Source organism: Gavialis gangeticus, unplaced genomic scaffold (assembly GCF_001723915.1).
Source record: "Gavialis gangeticus isolate Ggan-Ray unplaced genomic scaffold, GavGan_comp1, whole genome shotgun sequence".
In the NCBI taxonomy this organism is placed as follows: domain Eukaryota; kingdom Metazoa; phylum Chordata; order Crocodylia; family Gavialidae; genus Gavialis; species Gavialis gangeticus.
The window spans coordinates 35,850,480-35,873,437 of record NW_017729006.1 but is presented as its reverse complement, the minus strand read 5'-3'; the positions used below and the strand labels follow the sequence as shown (position 1 = coordinate 35,873,437).

At 40.8% G+C, this 22,958-nt stretch overlaps 1 protein-coding gene across 3 annotated transcripts in view; it reads left to right on the top strand.

The window, feature by feature from the left end:
* TPK1 (thiamin pyrophosphokinase 1) overlaps positions 1-22,958 on the top strand; it is a 716,169-nt gene that overhangs the window by 502,578 nt on the left and 190,633 nt on the right. For all 3 annotated transcript variants that reach the window (XM_019509111.1, XM_019509109.1, XM_019509110.1), the window contains one exon: positions 18,227-18,338. In XM_019509111.1, the coding sequence (XP_019364656.1) occupies positions 18,227-18,338 (112 nt within the window). The remainder of the gene's footprint in view (positions 1-18,226; positions 18,339-22,958) is intronic.

Here is a 22,958-nt window from a genome sequence, read left to right as displayed (position 1 = left end):
GTTCTCAGTTTGTGTGATGGAAGAAGGAGAAAGTTAAATATCAGTAATGCTTCTGTTTTCCAGAAGCATGGCCTTTTCTATAAGCTAGGCAAGATTTTGTAACACGGGAATCCAGAATTCAGGAGTATGCCCTGATGGTTGCATCTTATTTGATAGCTTTCTCTCATATGTTGTTTAAAGCTGGACACAACATTTTTATTTGTTACAGAAGTTACCAATACTGCAGGTTGTCTGGAACTCGTTGTTTGGCTTTTCATGGTTAAAGAGTATGTGCTCTTACCATCTTGCTATACTCAAATTCTTCTTATTATTGATATATACATCTCTTTGAGAAAATCAATTATCTTTTCTACCTTAGAAACACAGCTTCTTCCTTAGCAAAGCTTATCTATTCTTTTGCTTTGGGGTCCAGTTTCTGTTTTAAAAAGTTCCTGAATGTTCAACCTGCTTTTTAAAATTTGCTAATACTAATATGCAGTAATAGTTTTATGGCTTTTACCAAAACAATACAATAAAGTGAACGATAAAGATTATGTGTAATGAACTAACATTTAGGTAATTTATCATCTTATGCCCCAAACGTACAGTAAAATTATCAATTCTACTAGTTTGCACAAAAATAAAACAGAACATAGTTTCTGAAGATATAAAGGAAAACATAAAATGAAGCAGTGGACAATAAAACAAAACTGGAGAATTCTAGTGGATTTTGGCCTTTATTTTTTGTGCAAGTAGTGCAGATACCCCTAATAAGTGTAGAACAGTTTTTCTTCATTAGCCTAGTATTTAAAATTTCGCATTGATGGAGAGATACATTTTCCTCTTCTTTTTTTCAAAGAACAAACAAGACCACACATAGAGATTCAAGTCATTTATCTTTCTCTTTCCATAAGAAAATATTCTGTTCAGATACGGAGTCAAACACCACAGGCCCATAACAACAAATCTCATTAGAATGAATCTTAATCTGGGAAGGCCCTCTCATTGTTTGTAGTTTTTCACCAGATAAGTAGGTTTCTAGGCCAAAGGAATGCTTTATTAATCTTAAAAAAGGGGAATTTTGAGCCCATCTCAGTGTTAGCTTATCTGTCTGCATGGCTGGCATCTTTAAATTTATGTCTTGTTTTAAATATTGGGAAATATTGGATCAGTGATCCTTAGTACATTACCCAGATCATTTGCCTGGAGGAGAATATAGATAACTACTGACTTGAAGTTGCAGCAAAGTAGGTTTTGATTAGGTATCAGGAAAAAAGTTCTTCACTGTTAGAACAGTAAGCATGTGGAATAGCCTGCCCAGGGAAGTTATGGACTCTTGATCACTGGAGGTCAAGAAGAGATTGGACAGCCACTTGTCAGGAATAGTCTAGATCAGGGGTTTTCAACTGGGGGTACTTGGGATGGCCTCAGGACGTACTCGGCAGCAGCCGCTGTGCCAGTGGCACATTCACCGATCAGCTGTTGGGGACTTCTCCCTCCCCCCACACTCGTTGACTGGCTGCCGGGGGACTCCTTCCTTCTCAACCAGCCGCCAAGTGTACACTGACCCAAAAAGGTTGAAAACCACTTGTCTAGGCATAGCCATGCCTGTGTCCCACCAGGGGAATTTCCCATGCTTCTGGATTTTGTTGGTTGCCTCATGGTGCTGGAAGCCCCTCATACCTCCCTGCTGATACATGTGATCCGGGTTTTTGTAAGCCTTCCTCAGAGGTGTTGGGTGCTGGCTACAGCCAAGACTGAGGATTTTGACTGGGGTGTGCTGGTGCTTCTGTCGGGACTTAAACCCAGAAGTTCCAGGCTATGGGGTCTTGCCCTTTGCTCTGGATCAGACATTTTGCTCTATTTAGGGTCAATAAGGAATTTTACTTGGCCTGGCAAGGGCTGTGGGGGTTTTTGCCTTCCTCTGAATATGGGGGCATGGTCCTCTACCTGTGATCTCTTGAACATATATGAACAACCTTTACCAAAGCAAGATGTTGGCCGCTGTGGTCCTCCTGCTTTACCTGTGGCAGGTTAGGGTGTTATGTCTTGTGGTGTGTCAGAGTTGACTGTATAGTTCTGCTAAGAGGGTAGACAATGGATTTGTATACAGTGGTTTTGATAATGATGATCCTGCCTCAGGCAGGGGATTGGACTAGATGATCTCTAGAGGTTTCTTCCAACCCTACTTCTCTATTATTCTGTTATTTAACTATCCAAACAAGGGTTTCTTTGGCAGAAGAGAGGCTCTAGAATGCACTTCTTGGGGCATCTGGTAGGTGTAGAAAGTCTAGTTTTCATCCAGTAGTTTAGAATTCTTGATTAAGCTAAAATGCTGATATTTATCAATCTGGTTTCAGAGCACATGAGCCATTTTTTGTACAGTGCAGAACTTTGGGATGTTAACCTTGTAGTCCACCCGAAAGCCAAAATGATTTCAAATTACTTTTTAAAGTGGCTTTGATCTCTACCTAATTCTATGATGGCAGGGCAGAGTGGGAGGCAATTGCAGATGCTTATGTGCTCTGAGGTGATACTAATACATTATTGTAATGACTTATTTCTGTCTTTTGAGATATTTTATGTGCTTCTTTGCGAAGTATAATAATGTTAGCCATTGGTTATATTTTCTATGTCAAGATTCTCCTTTTGGCATCATGCTGCTCCATAATTGGTAGAAAATTTCTTTAATGCTTCTTGCCTCTATTCTTCCTATATTTTAAGGGTACACAAAAGGCTGCTTGGTGTCCCAAAGATGAAGGAGGTGAGAAGCCCATGTTAAGCCTTAGATGTGCTGTCAGTCAGTCCGTTCAGTTTTTTAAATACCAATTTTTTCAGGTGCAAGAGGTTATCACCTTGTCCAACAGGCAGGCAGCAGTTAAATGCCATTGGGCTTTTCTGGTATCCCAGCTGCAACACAGTATATTTTTCCTGCCTTTTGATGACAACCTGAATGTATCAATTTAATGCTGTAGCGATGATATCTCAGAATTATGGCTATGATGACAAATGGGATGCCAGAAAGATGCAGATCAGAGAGCTTTAGAGTCTTTTGAGAAAAGATGTCTGTCAGACTATAACATTTTATGACAAGACATCACTGTCAATGGACACAAATCAGACTTGGCCAACTCTAAATTATTTTACTGTAGTGAAGATTGTCTTCTGGATCCTAAGGACCCTGTTCTGGTGCCAGTGGTACAATTCCCACTGAAGTTAATGAGAGTTGTAGTTATGCCAGAAGTGACTATAAAATGTTCTTAATAAGCCCCTACATTCTTTGTACAAAAGTATGTTTTTAATATCCATCTGGCCCTTGCACTGCATGGGAAGGATGAGTGTAGTAGTATGGTAGGAAAAAAATGTTTTGACAGGACACTTCAATCTTTTTTTAATATATCCTGATCTACGTAGCGGGGGCACTTGCTGTGTCTTCAGAGTTTGCAGGGATGGGGAGAATCCTCAGCTCAGGGTCTGGCACATAATTCCTCTTCAAGGTTGCCTCAGATGCGGCGGGGTGTTTTAACTACCTTTACATTCTTCCACTCAGTACTAGCAGCTAGCACTCCTCTTGACTTGTTGACATGCTGCTTGCAGGAGCAGAGCTGTTGTGAACTTCCCTGTCTTACTTAATGACAACTGGTAGATGAGAGCACTCAGGGTACTCATTATAGTAGCAGCTAGAGAGGAGGTGGAGCCAAAATCAGTGGTATCTCTTACTATCACATGTTGCTTGTTTTCTGTGATGTTAAAACACTCATTCAAAGGAAGTGCCTAAAAGCTGCCCCTTGCATTAGAATATACGAAAAGGACTGGCTGTACTTTAAAGAAGCCTTACTTAATGGAAGTGCAGAAACAAACCATCCTGATGTGCAAGAAGACTAGGAAGTATAGCAGAAGACCAGCTTGGCTTAGCATGGAACTCTGCAGCATTGGCAATGCATAGGGGGAGCATGCAGGTGCACGTGCACCCCCTAAGATCAGTGGTGCCTACATGCAGTCACCACTCACCACCAACACCACTGGTGGCATCTGCCGGTGGTCACCGACTGCCAGTTGGCACTCGCCATCCTCTCCCCCCCGATACCGCTGCAGCCACCTGTGGGAGCTCCCCACTCAGCCCGCTGCCAACACCGCTGTAGCTGCCTGCAGGTCCTCCCTACTCGCTGATGCTGTCCTGCTACTGCAACCACTGCCTACAGGCAGTTCCTGTGCCCCCCAGCCTCTGGGGGCATGTGTTGTTCATGCTTATCAGTAAACTAGATCACAAAAAAAAGCTTATAAGAAGCTAAGACTTGGACAAACAACTAGGGAGGAGTATAAGAGTATTGCTTGGGCATGCAGGGATGAAGTCAGGAAGAGCAAAGTGCAGTTGGAATTGCAACTATCAAGGGATGTGAAGAGGAACGTGAAGGGTTTCTACAGGTATGTCGGTAGAAAGAGAAGGATCAGGGAAAGTGTGGGTCTGTTAATGTGGAAGGCAACCTAGTGACAGAGGATGCAGAAAAGGCTGAAGTGTTCAATGCCTTTTTCACCTCAGTCTTCACAGGCAAGGTCAGCTCCCAATCTACTGCAGCTGGCAGCACAGTTACAGTGGCATGAGTCATTTAACATGAACAAACTACTTACAAGGAATTGAATTCTTAAATTATTAAGAAAGTAAACCATTATTTTAAAATATAGAAGACGGCCAATTTTTAAGTGGATGCTTACCTCTGGCTGGGATCATAAGATCATAAGAAAGTAGGGCTGGAGGGGACCTCATGAAGTCATCTAATCCAGCCTTCTGCTCAAGGCAGGAGCATCCCTGAATAAACCATGCCAACCAAGGATCTGTCTGACTTGCTCTCAGAGATTTCCAGGGATGAAGATGCCACAGTTTCTCTAGGTAGCCTGTTCCAATATTTGATTACTCTGATGGTCAGAAAGTTCTTCCTAATCTCCTCTGCTGTAGTTTGAAGCCATCGCTCCTAGTCCTGTACCCTGTAGCCACAGAGAAAAGTCCATCTCCAACTTAATAATTACCCCTCAGATTTCTGAAGACTTTCATTAAATCCTTCTTCAGTCTTCTCTTCTCTAGACCAAGGGTATCAAACATATGGCCCACCAGCCAGATCCAACCCTCGGAACCATTCCAAGGTTCCAACGGGCTACTGAAAGTTGAGTGTGACCTGCCACAATTTGGGGTCTCTGGACCCTGATGAACATGGCCATCAGCACCAGGGATTGAGTGAGATCCAGATACAGCCCTCGCTTGCCCTACTCCTGCCCACCTCCAGACCCTGACTGCTACCTGATTCCCGGATCTGCTCTGTCACCAACCCCTTGACCTGGACTGCTGCCTAATTCCCCAGACTGCACTGCTGCCCAACCCTGGAGCTGTACTGCTGCATGATCCAACCTGTGCTACTGCCTGCATGTGAACTTCACCACTGAACCTAGGATCCAGCCCAGAAGGACCCCATGCAACCCAGGTCTGGCCCAAGACCTGGGGTGAGTTTCCCTACTCTAGACTAAATAACCCTAGTTCTTTCAGCCTTTCCTTGTAAGTCTTGTTTCCCAGATCTCTAATCATTTTTGTCACTCTCCACTGGACTCTTTCCAATCTGTTCACATCTTTCTTGAAGTGCAGGACCCAAAACTGGACACAGTACTCCAGGTGAGACCTCACCAATGTTGAATAGAGCAGAAGAATCACTTCCCTTGATTTGCAAGAGACACTCCTTTTAATTCAACCCAGTATGCTGTTGGCTTGTTTTGCAATAATAGCACACTGGTTGAAACTATGGTCCACTGTAAACCCCAGGTCCTTGTCTGCAGTACTGCAGCATAGCTAGTCATTCCCCAGTCTGTATTTGTACATGCACTTTTTCCTTCCCAAGTTCAGGACTTCGCACTTGTCCTTGCTGAATTTTATCTGATTGATTTTTTGACCATTTATCCAGTATATTCAGGTCATTACGTTTCTAGCCCTATCCTCAGGAGTGTCTACAACTCCACCTAACTTGGTGTCATACGCATATTTGCCAAGTGTGCACTCGATACTGTCATCCAAATCATTAATGGAGATGTTAAACAACACCAGACACCTTGAGAACCCCATTTAATACCTCCTCCCAACTAGACATTGAGCCACTGAAGATTTTTCATTGAGCATAGTGATCCAAACAGTTATGTATCCACCTTATAGTACAGTACTATACTTTCTTTTACCACTTATGCTAATAGTCCAACTCCATTAGTTTTCAACCAAAAACTATAGAAATTTAGGCTATAAGAATTTTTAACTCTCCCTAACATGATTGGGTTACATCCTGATTAGTTGAACAAACAATGCCATATATTGTTTAACTACACTTAAATTTCATCACGCATCTGATGAAGTGAGCTTTTGTTCACAAAAGCTTATGCATCTCTGGTTCAGTTAGTCTGTAAGGTGTATCTTTACCTTGGCATCTGCCTAACTTCAGACTAACATGGCTAATTACCTCTCTCTAAGAGATAGTTGCATCAAACCAGTTTGGTCATAAACGTGTTAAAATTATTATTTTATTATGTGTATTATCTAGTGTATAGGCATGTTAGTCATGAGGTGTAATTCTGCTGTGCTATGTGCAATACAGAATAAAAAGTTATCCACTGCAGAGAACTTACACTTTAGAACAGGAGAAACAAATGGATACAGACAGGGAGCAGTACAGTAGGCAGTGATCATAGTATATCAACAGCCTTACACTTGACAAGGTTTTCGTAGGCATTGCAGCAAAGGAAAATTTTAAGTAGGGATGTGAAGGAGAAGAATAAGGTTGATGTGAAAGAGGCAAGGATTTTGGGGGGTGATATCTTTTATTTGGCCAAGAGCATAGTTGGGATAGAGTTAGACTAGTTTTCAAATGCAAGACATTCTTCATCAGGTCACAGCAGGTAGATTTAAAAGTAATTCTGGGGAGATCAATGCAAACATGATTGGTATCATGAGACAAAATGTGATGGCACTTGTTAGATCAATTTAACTAGTGTACATGAATGTTAGCATCATGAACCAGTCAGAGAAGGGAATCAACCACTCAATGTAAATGAGAGATGATACGGCTGTGAAGTTAAAATAAGCAGTTTATGTTTGCTGTGCTAGCAAAGAGGAATCCAGTAAAAGGATACATAGAAAAGGGTGACTGTCAGAATAACTGGCATGGATAATGATGGGATTAGCTATTAAATACTGTTGTTTGCCACATTATAGATACATCCTGACAGCTTCTTGTAAGAGGAGTACACACTTGCTAACCTGATTTTGAAATCTGATTTTCCCATGTCTTAAAGCATGTGAAAAGCTCTTACAGAGAAAACACTAAAACTGCATAGACTTGCTTCAAAGCTTGGCCGACCCTGACTTGATATAGAGATGTCAGGCAGCAGTAAGTAGCAGTTTAATGCTTCAGAGACAGCTTAGCCACTTGACCCTGACAGCAAGTTAAAAAGGTAGAAAGAACCTAGATGAAAGGGACTAGCTAAAGTCTTCCATAGTGACTTGCACAAAAAGAACCGAATGACAACTTTAAATATGTCATAAAATAATGTATTGTGAGGAAAATTATGTTGTAATATTTATCACTGTGAGATTACAGAATATGAGGGCCCTTAGGAAAGGCTCCTCTAGATTGACAGTATGACAGTAAAATTACATAATAATTACATAGGCACTATGAAATGTTCAGTAACTTGTCTACTTTCTCCTCTTCTTTGCAATCTATTGCGCCCCATAGCCTCATAAATGGATATAAAGAAAATGGTTCTGATTTTTTTTAAGGCATGGTATCACTAAAAATGCTAATATACATATTAAAGCTCTAATGATGGGCCAGCTGGGGATAGGACATCAAATTCGGGAGCTCAAGGATAAAATGTCACAATGGGCCTGTGTAAAGCTGGTTGGAAATTAGAAAAGAGCCAGAGAGAGCATCCTTGGTTATTGCACTTTCCAAATTCATGTGCAGCATCTGCTCTCGGTAGCTTTCTGGCAGTCTGGAAAGAGTTGTAGAAGAGTATGTGTAGTTGGCAGAATAAAACTCAGCAGAGTGAGTGCATGGATGAGGCAGCATGCAGGCAGCACAATGAGGATTAATTTATAAGGCACCTGTCAGTACTGAAGCTGCCCTTGTGTACAGGAACTGAATTTCCCAAGCTCCTCCTAATAGTTACTGTTTCATGTTCCTAACTGTAGCTTGTTGCTCACTTCAGGCTGTGTTCATTCTTTCTCTTTTTTCTGTGCATATTTGCAATACTTTCACAGATAGCATTTCTAACTGATTACAGCATATTTCTCCCTGGAGATTGCAGCACTCTTTTCCTCTTATCATTGCCGACCTCCTGCCAATCATCACATGGGCTTGACAGCAGAGGACAAAGTAACTTTCCACCTTTTGAGCAGCTCTTTTACCCACTATTCCATATGCAAAAAGGGAAAGCATTTAATTTGCTTGGTGGAAAATGTCATCACTAATGTTAAATGAAGAGGGCAGTGATCTCAGGGGAATTCTGTTACTCTGGTGAAAAATCCTCAAGTGAAAATATGTGAAAATCTGGGATCATTTGCTCTTCCAAAATAATTTACATGTTATATGTACAGTAGTAACCACTTCAAGATGTGTCCTGTGGGTATAGTAAATCTTTCTGTTCTACTAGCATTTGCTCTACAGGGATTTCATTCCATATTCTTGTCATAAATTGGTTTGAAGCAGATGTGTTCATTAATTGGTTCTAATAATCATTATAATTCATTTTCCCCCTAGTACCTTGGATTTCATCCATTGTAGAATAGTTCTTCTGTTAAATGCAAATCTTGAAGGGTACCATTAGAATTTCAGGTAGGCTACTTATAGTAGTACTAATTATGCTTGGTAATAAAGCATTGGCAGGATTGGACCCAATGTTGAACCTTGTTTAATGTACAATACATTTACTATTTTTCAAGTATGGCTTTAAGTGGTATTAACTTTTCTTAACTTTGTTTTTATTACATCCTATGTAGAAAAGTTCAACAATTTTCACATTCTGATTTTTCAAGAGGAAAAGGATATTTTCTTTCAAAAGTTCCATTTCACCAGCTTAAATCCCATCTCTGAATAATCGTGTTACATTGATTACTCCTTAACGGAGGTGCATTTATTTTGTCAAATCAGATAAGTTAGATTTGACCACTAGCCTTGTAATACTTCTTTATGCTAATGCTCCTTTTAATGGATATATATTTAGAATAGCTTTATATTTGTCCACAAATTTGGCCTAACATGTAAATGGTTATTTAAAGACCAACCTTACTTCTCTACAATTCTATGATAAAAATCAAAGACTAGCAGAAATATTTCTAAAGAAATTTTTTTAAAAATCCAACAAAAACGTTTGGTTTTAAACAAATAAACATTCTCCCTTAATTTCATCCTTGATCCTTTCCTATTCTTTGTCTCTATCCCTGCTAATCTCATTTGTTCTCATTTTTTGTCCATCATGTGGTGATTTCTATTTCCCCAAAAGCACAATGGCAACTAAGAGCAAACATTTATATATGGAAAACAATAAATTTGTATCTTATAACTTTTCTTTATGTAACATTGAAATCTGCACTTGTGGTTTGTTTTTTTCTTGATAGACTTATTTCTGTTTTAGACAAAGTGTGAGAACAGGAGAAAAAATATCAGGCTAATATGCTCTCATCACCCCGACTTAATCTTCAGAAGAGCTTTCATGTGATTTTAGCATTTGGAGCTTCTTTAGGGCATTATCTTCCAATATAAGATGTATGATGCTATAATAATAGTCAAGCCTTGGAGTGCATTGCTGTGGCTGGGGCTATATGAACAGAAAGGGGTGCAACATTTTGGCCTACCAGAGGTTATGAAAGTTGTTTCTGGTTACTAATGCCATATGATTGTCCTGGACAAATGAAGACCCTGGGATAGCTTTGACAACTGGAGCAAAATATGTGCATTTGGAGGTGATGTCACAGGTTCAACCATTTCCCCAAAATTATTCCCTTATTTCATCACCTTCATGATCATTTTCACAGACTTAGTTTCAGCCACTCAGGCACTAAGAAAGATATGATGCCTCTGCAGATATTCAAAGTGAAGGTCTAAGAGTGGTGTGTCATCTGCTCACTGCTGACGCTGAAGACTACGCCTCCTCCCAGTGGCTCTTGAGAATTTATTGTGTGCGCTGAATGCTGGATGAAAGTGAGCCTTGTGGGACTCCATAGTAAAGTCCTGATGAGGCAGAGTAATGACTGCCCATTACAGTGCTCTGTATGGCCATGGCTCAAACATCCAGATCTCTTTGGGACCCCTTCCAGGATTTCTCTTCACAAACTCACTGTTGTCCAAAAAGAGCTTCCTTTTCTACAAAGATTCTTATTTTCCTGTTGCCAGGCATAAAAGATCCCCATATTTTTTAAGCTTTATCAAGTCTGATTTCTATATTCTTTCTACTATATCCAGGTTGTCACCAAGTTCGGCTTTTATCTCCCTAATATATTAAGATCAGTCCCTCCTATAGAATCCTTTCTAATAAAACACTCATACATACGTTGATTAGGTTGCCTTTGCCGCCACCACTTGCTCCACCCTGCCATCCCTGTCTTTCTACCTCTCTCCATTCTATATGAAATATTACTGCTATGATAATCTTTTCTCATTACTCCAGCCACATTATTTCTGTCCTCAGGCTCCTTCATTGGTTTTCTTTTCCTTCTGCATTAAGAGTTTACACTCCTTGTCCTTCAGAACTTTCTATAACGTCCACTTGCTTCGTCCCTGCTTTTGTCACATGATACCCTGCTCCTTCTAGCACTCCTAGCTCTTTATTATATTAATCTTTTATTTCCTCTTCTTCATAGCCCTTTCTCTCTCTTGTCTACCCCTTATGCTTTCAACAGTCCTCCACTAGTTATGTTCCCAGTCCTATACTTTTTTACTTTATATGTCTTAAAAATTTGTTTCCTCTACCTTTGTTGGGCTCTGCGTCATCTCTTCAATCTTTTTATGTTTAGACCATTATGTATCTACTTTATATAATACAGAGATATGCTGTACTATATTTGCAAGTTGCATTGCATTTATTTTAGTTGCTTTGAAAGCTTCTTGGGTCAGGGATCTTGTTTCTGTGCTTTTACGAAGAGCTGCTGAGGCAATTAACAATTCAGAAGTCCAACTATATGTGACTTGATAATGTTTACATACTGTTTGACTTGCATCTTTATGACTGAAGTTTTATATATTTGTGTTGCCTTTGTTGTAGAGAGAGTTGGTAGAAGTATTCCTGATCATCAGCTTGCCATTTCAGGAGTTAGGAGACATGAGAGAGGAGACTATTCTCTTTGTTGGTCCTTAAGAAAGCTCTTAAAATGTTTTTGGTTTTGGCCACTATATTTTTAATCATTTTCTTACTAAAATGTCACAAAGAACATCAGATGCAAGAGTGAAAGTTTAACCTGTTTGGATGAAAAACTCTTAAAAAAAATCTTCTGACATTTTCTTCATATTGCTGAACTTAGAAATTGATCTTATTTCCCAGCATCAGACACAAAATGAAAAAAAAAAGAATCAATTCTCGAGATTGATCAATGTTTTTTAAAACTGCTTTAATAAGATAAAAATCAATGCAGCCATATTATTTGCCATTATTTTATCACCAGTAACATTAAAAGCATGGTGATATTTGATGTTTACGTTAAAATGTGAAAGTACTTCAACTTTATACTACAGAGGCAAAAACTTCAAGGGAAGTAATTTATTTAATTAGCTTTGGTTTTCTCTTTGCTGTTGGAACTTTGCTTTATAAAAAGACTAGGCACTATCAGGTTTTTGGGTTGTTTTTTTTTAACTGCCAGTATGTAATTGTTCATTTAAAACCAAAAAATAGAGCCCGCAAAAGCTTATGGGACCAATACAATACAAGTTTGTGAAGAGCAATCTGGAAGAGATCCCAAAGAGATATGGAAGTTTGAGCCATGATCGTAAAGAGCACTGAAATGGGCAGTCATTACTGTGCCTCAACAGGCAGAGTAATAATAATAAAAAAAAATTATAAATATTTATATGTATGAAATGATAATGATCTGTGGGGGATTTCTAAACAGAGTAGCTCTGGCTATCACATAAGATCTGTATATGAGAACTTGAAAACTACTTATGCATCCTGAGCAAGTTGGCGGATAACATAAAACTGGGAAGGATTGCAAACATATTGGAGGATGTTGGCACAATTCAGAAGTGTCTCGACAGATTGGAAAGTTGGGCTAGAGCTAACAGGATGAAATTCAATGCAGACAAATACAAGGTGCTATCTCAGGAGGAATAATCAAAAGCACAAATATAAAATGGGTAACACTTGGCTGGATAACAGCATTATGGAAAAGGACTTGGGAGTCTTGGTAGACCACAGAGTCGATATGAGTCCACAGTGTGATGCAGCCACACAAAAGGCAAATGCAGTTTTGGGATCCATCAATGGAAGTACTAGATACATGACATGGGAGGTGATAATGCCTCTGTTCAGCACTGGTTAGGCCTCATCTGCTGTACTTGGTGCAGGTCTGGGCTCCACATTTTAAAAAAGGATGTGGAAAAGTTAGACAGGGTCCAGAGGTGGGCAGCAAAGATGATCAAGGGCTTGGAAGGCAAGTCATCAGAGAGGCTGAAGGAGCTACGCATGCTCAGTTGGGGAAATAGACATTTAAGAGAAAACATGATAGAAGTCTTCAAGTACTTGAAGGGCTACCAAGAAGAGGGAAAGTATGTGGACCAATGGCTTGAAGTATGTTTAGATTGGATACCCAGAAAATCTTCTTCATTGTTAGAACAGTGAAGCAGTGGAATAGGCTGCCTAGCAAAGTTGTGAACTCTCCATCACTGGAGGTGTGCAGGAAGAGGTTGGACAGCCACTGGCCCAGGATGATCTAAGTGCAGCTATGCCTATGTTCTGCTATAGCTTTTTTCCCTCTTTGCTGGTTGCCTCTGCCCCCACCTTCCTCTTTTTCTGCTATATGTGTCAAGATGTTTTTAAGCCTTCTCAGAGGTATTGGGTGTTGGCTACTGTCAAGGCTGTAGATTTTAAGTGGGGTATGCCAATGCTTCTGGTGGGACCAAAACAGGAGGTTCCTGGCTAGAGGGTCTTGCCCCTCTGCTCAGCGTCTGACCAATTGCCATATTTCAAATTGCTATGAACTTGGGGAGGTGGGGGGGATTGTCTTCCTCTGCAGTGGGGGATGTGGCCCTCTACCCAAGATCTCTTGAGCTTATATTGACAACATTTCATAGAAGTGGGACGTTGGTTGCCTTGGTTCACCTGCTTTACCTGTGGCAGGTTGGAGTGTTAGGTGTTGTTGTGTTAGGGTTGATGATAGTCTTATGTTAAGTTTAGATTATGGATTGTATGGGATAGTTTGGATAGGAAAGATCATGCCTTAGGCTGGGGGGTTTTACTAGATGACTTTTGGAAATCCTTTCCAGCCCTGCTTCTCTATGATTCTATGATGTTATTTTCCTTGTGGCAGTCTAGCTTCTCTGTAAAACATACTGACTTTTTCATCTTTCTGTCAAAGAAATGAATGGATTTGTTAACTTGTTTAAGGGGACTTCAAAAAGTAAAAATCTCTCATTAAAAATGTTATGATTTTTTAAATTAATTCTCCTTATACAATATAATTTTGGTCACGAGCGATTGGTCACAAGTCAAATCCGAAAAATTCATGCAATTGGCTTCAAAATTGCAGAAAAATTAATTTGAATTAAATTCTTTCTAGTTGTTGCTGTTTCCTGGGCTTTAAGACTCTGGAGATCAAGCTTTCAAACATTTCTCTACAGCTTCAAACCTAGAAGGCCCTTTAAACAAATGAAAGTTGAGATTCTCATGCAGTCAGGGGCTTTGCAAGCTAAGGTTTTTAAGATTTCAAGTATCAACAGTCTCACACTAAAATCATGAGACTTAGCAATACTGTACGCTTTTGTTTTAAAGTTCTAATTTTCTTTTATAAGTAAAATATAGTTAGAGGTTCCAGTTCAGTGCCTAGCATTAGAAGCATGGGCATTGTTCAACCAGGTCAAGAATGTCCCCCAAAAAAGGAAAAAGAATGGAAACATTATACACGCAACACACCAGCACCACCAAGAGTCCCAAGGTTAACAGTCAACAGAAGATGAGTTTTGTGAGATTTCAGTGAAAGTCCTTGTGAACCAGCCGAAATGGCAGTAGGCCTGAATGTGGAAATCCCTGAATGTGTATAGCACCTAAGACTCCCATGGGTCCCTGTGACTCAGTACCATGAGAAATGGGGCATTTTGAGAAACTAGATGATGTTAAATTGTTCTTTTTGTTGCTCTGCAAGTAATTTAGTAGGCTTACCCTATAAAAATACAGTACTTTTTAATTGGCAGCTTTCCCAAGGTTTTTTTCTTAACTGAGAGCATGACTTGTAGTGGGGTGTTTTTTGGGGTTTTTTTTAAATAAAATATTTGGCACAAGCAGCAGACTATGTCAAATAATTCAAACAGTTCATCTCAGCATCTAAGATACTTTCCTTTCATTTTAGCCTTCAAGCTTGTCACTTCATAGTGTTGTGGGCTGCACTGTGAGGGAGGAAAAAGAAAATAAGAGTTGAAGCAATATCTTGCATATTCCTTTTTAGTCATGTTTTTTTGCTGCTGAGGACATTGCTTGAGTCATACTACTCTTTCTGTCACTTTAGACAGGATCTCCTGCTTTGAAAAATTTGTCTTGGTAAAAACAGTGAATTATGTATTGGGTTTAGGTGTTCTTTAAAAAAAATACCCTTTTCTATGGCAAAATGGCTGAACTGTAAAATGAAAAATGTGTGCGACTCCCATTAGCACAAACCGGAGTTAAGAGAGTTAACTTGACTCTGCACTCATGAGAGGATATAAACCAAAAAGCACATCCTCCCAAGCGTTTCAGCTCTTCAGTAGATGAAGCCCCGATTTGTTATATAGAACCAATTACTTATTCAGGAACAATCTGATAATTATTTTCCACAAATATTGACACAGTTTCCTTCAATTAATTGCTGTTTCCGTATAGCTGCATTGAAGGAAATAATTCCTTACTATATCCAGTTGATCACAGAAATATGTCACTGTACTGTGAAAGGCTGTTTGATTTTCATTCACAGAAATGTTCAGTGTCCATTCTTAATTACCTGATTGGAACCACACGCATACTTAAAGTAAATATGCTGAATTGGGGCCCGTGACAGCTAATTGAAGAGTATTACTGCCAAATATCATTACAAACACATGGCTGCTAACAGGTATCTCTTCCAGAATGTGGAATTAACTGCTATAAAATGAGTTAGCATTAGATTTATGAGAGCTGCTTGTTTCACTTCATGTCATGTTGTGTTGTTCGTAAGTTTTATTTCCAGTGACTTCACGCACCTTGATTTTCATTTGAAACAACAAGCTTTAGTTTTTCATTCTAAACCATAATGCAGCAAAGATTTACCCAGAACCAAATGAAGTTTAACACTTCCATGTGTCAGGTGCTCCACCTGGAGCCAAACAAACCTCAGCATACATATGGCCTTGGGAGCAACAGCTTGACTTGCACCATGGCCGAAAGGGACCTAAGGATAATGATCAACCATCGCATGAATATGAGCCATCAGTACGAGGCAGTGGTCAGCAGGGCAAACAACATACTGGCATGCATCAACCAATGCATCACGTGTAAAACTAAGGAAGTGATACTCCCAGTGTACTCAACACTGGTGAGACTGTAGCTGGAGTACTGTGTTCAGTTCTGGGTGCCGTACTTCAGTAAGGACGTGGAAAAACTTGAGAGGGTCCAGAAAAGAGCCACCCGTATGATCAGGGACTTGCAAGGCAAGCATAGGAGGAAAGGCTGAGGGGCCTGGGCCTCTTTAGCCTAAAGAAGAGAAGGTTGAGAGGGGACTTGATAGTGGCTTACTGCTATATCGGAGGAGTGCATCAGGAGTTTGGTGAACAGCTGTTCACTAGGGCAACCCTGGGGAAGACCAGGACCAACAGATACAAACGCCTGGAAGGCCGCTTCAGGCTTAATACCAGGAAAAACTCCTTCACAGTCAGGATGTCCAGACTATGGAATAAACTCCCTCCAGAGGTGGTGCAGTCACCTACCCTGGATGTTTTCAAGAGAAGACTAGACAGTCACCTCGCTGGGGTCACCTAACCCCAGTTGTCTTCCTGCCTAGAGCAGGGGGGGCTGGACCAGATGATCTCCAAGATCCCTTCCAGCCCGTAACATTCTGTGAATCTATGAAACTCTTGTAGAAGAAAAATTCTACAATGTATAATAGGTAATAGGAATTTTTCTGTACTTTTTAGTGATTGTAATTAAGTGAATTCTGGTCACGGTATAGAAATATTTAGGATTACCTGTTAAATGTCTTTAATAAGGATGTCATCCTTTCTTAGATTTTGTAAGTGTCCTGCTAGACATATATAGGTGCTTTCTGCAGGTGCTTCCATAATGGAAAGTACATGACATTTTATAAACATGACCAAAATGTTAATGAACCCTAAATTTGATGAGGTTTGGTTGCTTTTAGAGTGTTCCATGTCTATGTTTAAACAGTTGTCTGTTTATGTACGGTATTTTAAGGACAAATTCAGTAGCTCAGCAATCTTCCTCCATTTTGGAGGAAAACAAAACCAAACTTTGAATGTTCTCTGGCATAGTACACATTTGCCTGAGGTTAGAGATGAGACCAAACCATAATGTCAGATCCAAACATTCCCACACTTTGAAACTGTTGGCAGGCGAATCTGTAGTTGATGACTGATCTCTGTGTGATGGAGTGACCTGAAATCCCGAAACCAATTATTTCTGAAGTTGAAGAAAATTAGATCAGCCCTCTCAAATTCAGATATGTTCCAATTTAGTTTACAAGTTTGTTGTTATAAATGCTTCCGGTTCTTGGTTAATACTAGCGCAGTGATTACCAAAAGGTGTCCAACACCATACTAAATGCTGCAAGAACAATCCCATGCACCCACTATGGACTGGGACTGGCTGGTTAGGCAGCAGCTCTGCAAAAAAGGACCTGGGGGTTACAGTGGAAAATAAGCTGAATGTAAGCCAAGAGTGTGTGCCCTTGTTGCCAAGAAGGCTAACGGCATACTGGGCTGCCTTAGTAGGAATGTGGCCAGCAGATTGAGAGGATAGATTATTTCCCTCTATTTGGCACTGGTGAGGCCACATCCAGTTTTGGACCCCTCACTGCAGAAAGGATGTGGACAAATTGGAGAGCATCCAGCGGAGGACAGTGAACATGGTTAGGGAGCTGGGGCACATGCCTTGTGAGGAGAGGCCGAGGGAACTGAGTTTATTTAGTCTGCAGAAGCAAAGACTGAGAAGGAATTTAATAGCAGTCTTCAACTGCCTGAAGGGTGGGTCTAAAGAGGATGCAGCTAGACTCTTCTCAGTGGTGGCAGATGACAGAACAAGGAGCAACTGTCTCAAGTTGCAGCAAGGAAAGTTTAGGTTAGATATTAGGAAGAATTTTCTTATTAGGAGGGTAGCAAAACACTGGAACAGGTTAGCCAGAGAGGTGGTAGAAGCTCCATCCTTGGAGGTTTTTAAGACCCGGTTAGACAAAGCCTTGGCCATGATGATCTCATTGGGAATGGTCCTGCTCTGAGCAGGGGTTGGACTAGATGACCTCTTGGGGTCCCTTCCAACCCTCCTTTTCTGTGATTCTAAGGAGGAGGTAAATGGTCTTCTCCCCCATCCAGCACCTTGTGTCTGCCACACCTACTCCAGCAGTGCTCGTGGCTGCTCCTCTAGGGATTGCTACCACAGCTACTGCCTTCTCCCACCCCAGGCAGCCTGTGCCATCCCTCCCCCATGCTCCCAGCAGCTCACTGTGCTGCAGCTGGACTCACTGTTGGAGCCACGCTTTGCAGCCCAGCTCATTCCCTCCATTCATCCCCTACTGCCCTAAGTGGCATCAACTAGATCAGTGATTTTCAGCTTTTTTAGCCTCAAGCCCCTTCCCCCACCCCATCTTTCCTGAATTTAGATCTACCTCAGTGATTTTCAACTGGAGTGCTGCAAAATTCAGAAAACACACACACACATGCATTTTGGGGTGTAGGAGTGAAGTGTGCCACCCTTTTTATTCCAGAAAAGAAAGTGTACCCCAGGTATCAAAGTTCTGAAAAGCACTGGACTAACAAGATCCTGCTTTATTTAATAGGGGAAGCACAAACTCCACGTAAACACAGGACTGGAAGGTGAATGGTGTGGCCTCATTCCTATTGGAAACGCTTGTGACAACGTAACCACAACTGGCCTCAAGTGGAATCTCAGTAAGTAAGATGTCTATCTGTTAATGCGTCTGACTGCTCTGTAGCACCCTTCCAAATTGGGAATAACTTCTTTGGTGTTGCTTCAGATTTACACTGACCTACCTGATATCAATATCTAGCCCTGCATGTTAGAAAGTATGTTCAGGATACTAAATTTTAGCCAAACAGCATTTTTTTCCAGCAATATAGTCAGAAAAGGCAATACATGAATTATATTTAAGCTCACACTATCACAGGCAGAAATGTGTTTTCCATTTGGGAATCATAGTGCTGTTTAAATAGAACATTTGTTGAGGTCATGATACATTACCGTCTTGATACATTGCTCTTCGGGGAGGTGAAGTTGCAAGTGCCTGAACTCCCAGTTATATGCCATAAAGTTATGACAGAAAAATAATACTGTGATACAGATTATTAAAGCTACCTCACTTCCCCTGAACTGCTTGGCATATTATAGTCTATTTGTCAACTCTGGATGAATATATCTCTTTTTTTTCCTTATTTAAAAAGGAAAAGTGCATTTACTCCAGAATGGGGCTGTTTGTTTGAAGAGAAGAAGACGCAGATTTCTTTTTTGACAGAAAAATAGAGGTTAGGCAATATGTATTTATTGAGTGAGGCAATGTGTATTTATTCTAAAAGATTAAGTGAATCTCTTTAGGTGAAGAGCTGTTAAGATCTATGAGGAGGAGAAATTTACAGGATATGATACATACCATGCCAGCCATCGGGTTGTAACCTTCCAGTGTGATCCATGAAAACAGGCCTTCGTGCTTCTTGCCTCTTCCCCCAGTCTGGATTAGACTGCAGCATCAGGGAGCTAGATTACACTGGAAGGCCCTTCCTCTGCCTTCTGGGCAGATAGTGAGGTCCAGCCACTCTGCTGAGCCCTAATGAGCCTGGATCCTGCCACCTGCCTTCTATCCATTTTTTTTCTGCTTTAAATCTTTCTCTTAAGATGGTAATCCTTGCTAAATTTGACCAAAGCAGTCTTGAATGGCCTACATCACTTTCAGGGTCTGGATAGCCTCAAGCTCTGCTGAGGATTTGGGCAGGTAAAGCTGAAAAGGGAGGGAGCAGCAGCGTGGTTCATGAGTAATTGGGTTTCACTTTCACTATTAAATAAACAATGAAAGAAACATTCCAGAAGCAAAAATCGGTAATGCAGAGTTATCTGGCTGGTGCAATGATGCTCTCATTTTATTAACCTAGCATATGAGGATTGGATGCACCTTATGAAGGAGCAATGATGTCTTTTAATTTGAAAGATAATTGAAAGTATATATTTACAGTGGTAGATACAGTGTGGTGAAGGTCCTATTAAGCCTTCACCCTCCTCTGTGAAATGAGTTCTGTTTCTGCTCATAAAAGGGGAGAGGGTTAGCTAGTTAGGTGTAGCCTTAAACCACTATTAAAATACTGATACAGAGTACTGATCAGTTGCATTCACAACAGCTGACATGCTTGCCTAATTGGCAGCTTCCACGCCCCTGTTAAAGTGGAAAGGGTACATTCATCCATACTCAGGGTATATTTTGCAGACTTCTCCATTGCTTCCGAAGTTCTAATCTCTCGTGAAAAAAACTGTAGTATGAGCTGTGTAAAATATGCTAAACTGAGAAAGTTTATTAATTATCTGTTAGCCTTGTGAGAATTTGAACCAGTCATTGGGTAGGACCCATCAGACTTGTCCTGTATAAAATAATCTGGATATAAAACTCATCTTGGCCTTGTAGCCAAAGTGTTCAGTTTTTATGGGGATATTTGAGAGGTTATTTGACTAGCCTTTGGTTTGAAAGGAGTGGAGAAGGTTCCTAAGGCAACAAATGTTAACAGATCCACTAATATCTGGCACTGACCTGAAAACCTATTATGTACTTCAAGTTTGACAACAACAGTTGCTGTATTGAGCATAGCGTAGCACCAGAACACCACGATGATGAGCACTGTATTGTGGGGAGGGGAGTAAAGATAAAGTTTGGGTTTTTTTAAACTCTGTTTTGTTCAGTTGCTTATTTCTTTGTGCAGGGAGGCAGTAGGCATGAAAGTGAGCTTCCTACATGTAATGTTTAAATTAATATTGCAGCAGCATCTGGTTTCCTCTAGCCTTTGTTCCTTTCTTTTTTTAAGAGGAAAACCCACAGATGGCTTCTTTTGTTACTTTTCTGAATAAAGATCACCTTGCATTTCATTTGCCCTGAGTTACTATGTCAGTCTTACTATAAATGTTTTTCACAAACTGCATAGTTCCATTATTTATACCCCAACTTCTTCGTTCCTGCAGTGTAAAACACAAGACAGGCTGAGACTCTCGAGGGATTCTGCAGGTTAGTTGAGACTACAAGTCAATACAGCCTGAAACTGATCCTGTGGAAGGAAGTGACTGAACTTGGCCTTTAATTGCTTGTTTAAATTTTGGATGAGAATATTTTGCACATATTGATAAAACATAGTTACATCCTTTAAATAAGTCACAATAGCATACTTTTATGTATCTAGTTGTAAACAAGCTTGAAATTCAAATGCCGATTTTGTTGAAAACTGCTGGAGGTATGTGACAAGCTTTTACTCGATGTCTTCATGGATTCTGCTTTTTACACCTCTTTTAAAAATGGCAGCATCCTGACAAAGTGCAACACAGAGGGCTGCTTTGAGCACAAAGGAATAGGATCACTTTGCTGTGAAGTGTGACTTGCATGTCAGCATTTTTCTTGATAGGCTGCATATGTGGCAGAAAGGTTTGCGTGCTTGGTTGTGCGTGGAATAGTGAAGAAACCCCTCCCGCAACTATCGTGCACCAAACCTAAGTAGATAGAACACTTCTGCTGTAAGCCAACCTTGACTATGGAAATGCTGAAGGAAATGACATTGTTCAAGCTAAATGAGACTCAACAGGCCTTTTCCTCCGTTGGTTAAGAATTAGTAGAAAATGACTTGAAAAGCTTGAGTTGAAAACATAATTTCTGAACCATGCAAGGTTTAATTACACTTGAGACCTTTAAATGAATAATTTGGAAAACATGATACTATATCTATACATCTCTGAGCATTTATCTGCGAAAGCAAACCTGATCTGTTCTGTGACATGTAGCTAGCATCATAATACAGATACTCATTTACAAACTTTTAAGCCTTTTTTTAATTCTAACTTTCTCATATCACAGTATACTTAGAGCAGGGGTGGGCAATTATTTTGGGCGGAGGGCCACTTACCGAGTTTTGGCAAGCCATCGAGGGCCTGGTTACAGGCAGCAAGGGGCAGATAACTATTAGTTTTCTATGTTTTTTAGGGACCCCGCGAGCCGGATAGAATGAGCCGGCGAGCCGCGGGCTGCCTTTTGCACACCGTTGACTTAGAGCCTTCTGTATGGGTTTAATACACTGTATATTAGTAGTAGGCAATTGTCAGTCCTTCTGGATCATGGTGTATGTGTGAGAAGTTACCAGGTCACTGGATGCAGGGAAAGCAGTGGACATGATATACCTTGACTTTAGCAGATCTTTTGATACAGTCTCCCACAGCATTCTTGCAAGCAAGCGAAGGAAAAACATGTTGGATGAATGAACTGTAAGGTGGATAGAAAGCTGGCTGGATTGTCAGGCTCACTGTGTAGTGAACAATGGCTTGAGGTCTAGATGGCAGCCACTATGGAGCAGAGGGCCCCAGGGATCAGTCCTTTTCAATATTTTGTTCAATATCTTCATTAACAATCTGGAAGGTGGGATGGAGTGCACCCTCAGCAAGTTTGTGGATGACACCAAGCTAGAAGGAGTAGTAGTTATAGTAGATTCCCTGGAGGGTAGGCTAGGATTCAGGGAGAGACCTAGACAAATAGGAGGATTTGGCCAAAAGAAATCTCATGAGGTTCAACAAGGACAAGTACAAAGTCCTGCATTTAGGACGGAAAAATCCTGTGCACTGCTACAACTTGGGAATTGACTGGCTAGGCAGCACCTCTGCAGTAAATGACCTGGGGGTTACAGTGGACAATAAGCTGAATATGAGTCAACAGTGTGCCCTTGTTGCCAAGAAGGCTAACTGCACACTGGGCATACTGCATACAAGTGTTGCCAGCAGATCAAGAGAAATAATTATGTAACCCCATCTATTCTGCACTGATGAGGCCAGACCTGGAGTACTGTGTCCAGTTTTGGGCCCCCTACTACGGAGAGGATGTTGACAAATTGAACAGAGTTCAGCAAAGAGGAGCCAAAATGGTGAGGAGGCTGGGGCACGTGACTTGTGAGGAGAGGCTGAGGGAACTGAGCTTATTTAATTTGCAGAAGAGAAGACTGAGAGGGGATTTGATAGCAGCCTTTAACTGCGTGAAGGGTGGTTACAAACCACGCTGTTCTCAGTGGTAGCAGATGACAGAACAAGGAGCAATGGTCTAAAGTTGCAGCAAGGGAAGTTTAGATTAGATGTTAGGAAAAACTTTCTCACTGGGAAGTTTATGAAGCACTGGAATGGGTTACCTAGAGAGGTGGTGGAATCTCCATCCTTGGAGGTTTTTAAGACCTGGCTAGACAAAGCCTTAGCTGGGATGATGTACTTGGGGATGGTCCTGCTTTGAGCAGGTGGTTGGACTAGGTGACCTTCTGAGTTCACTTTCAACCCTA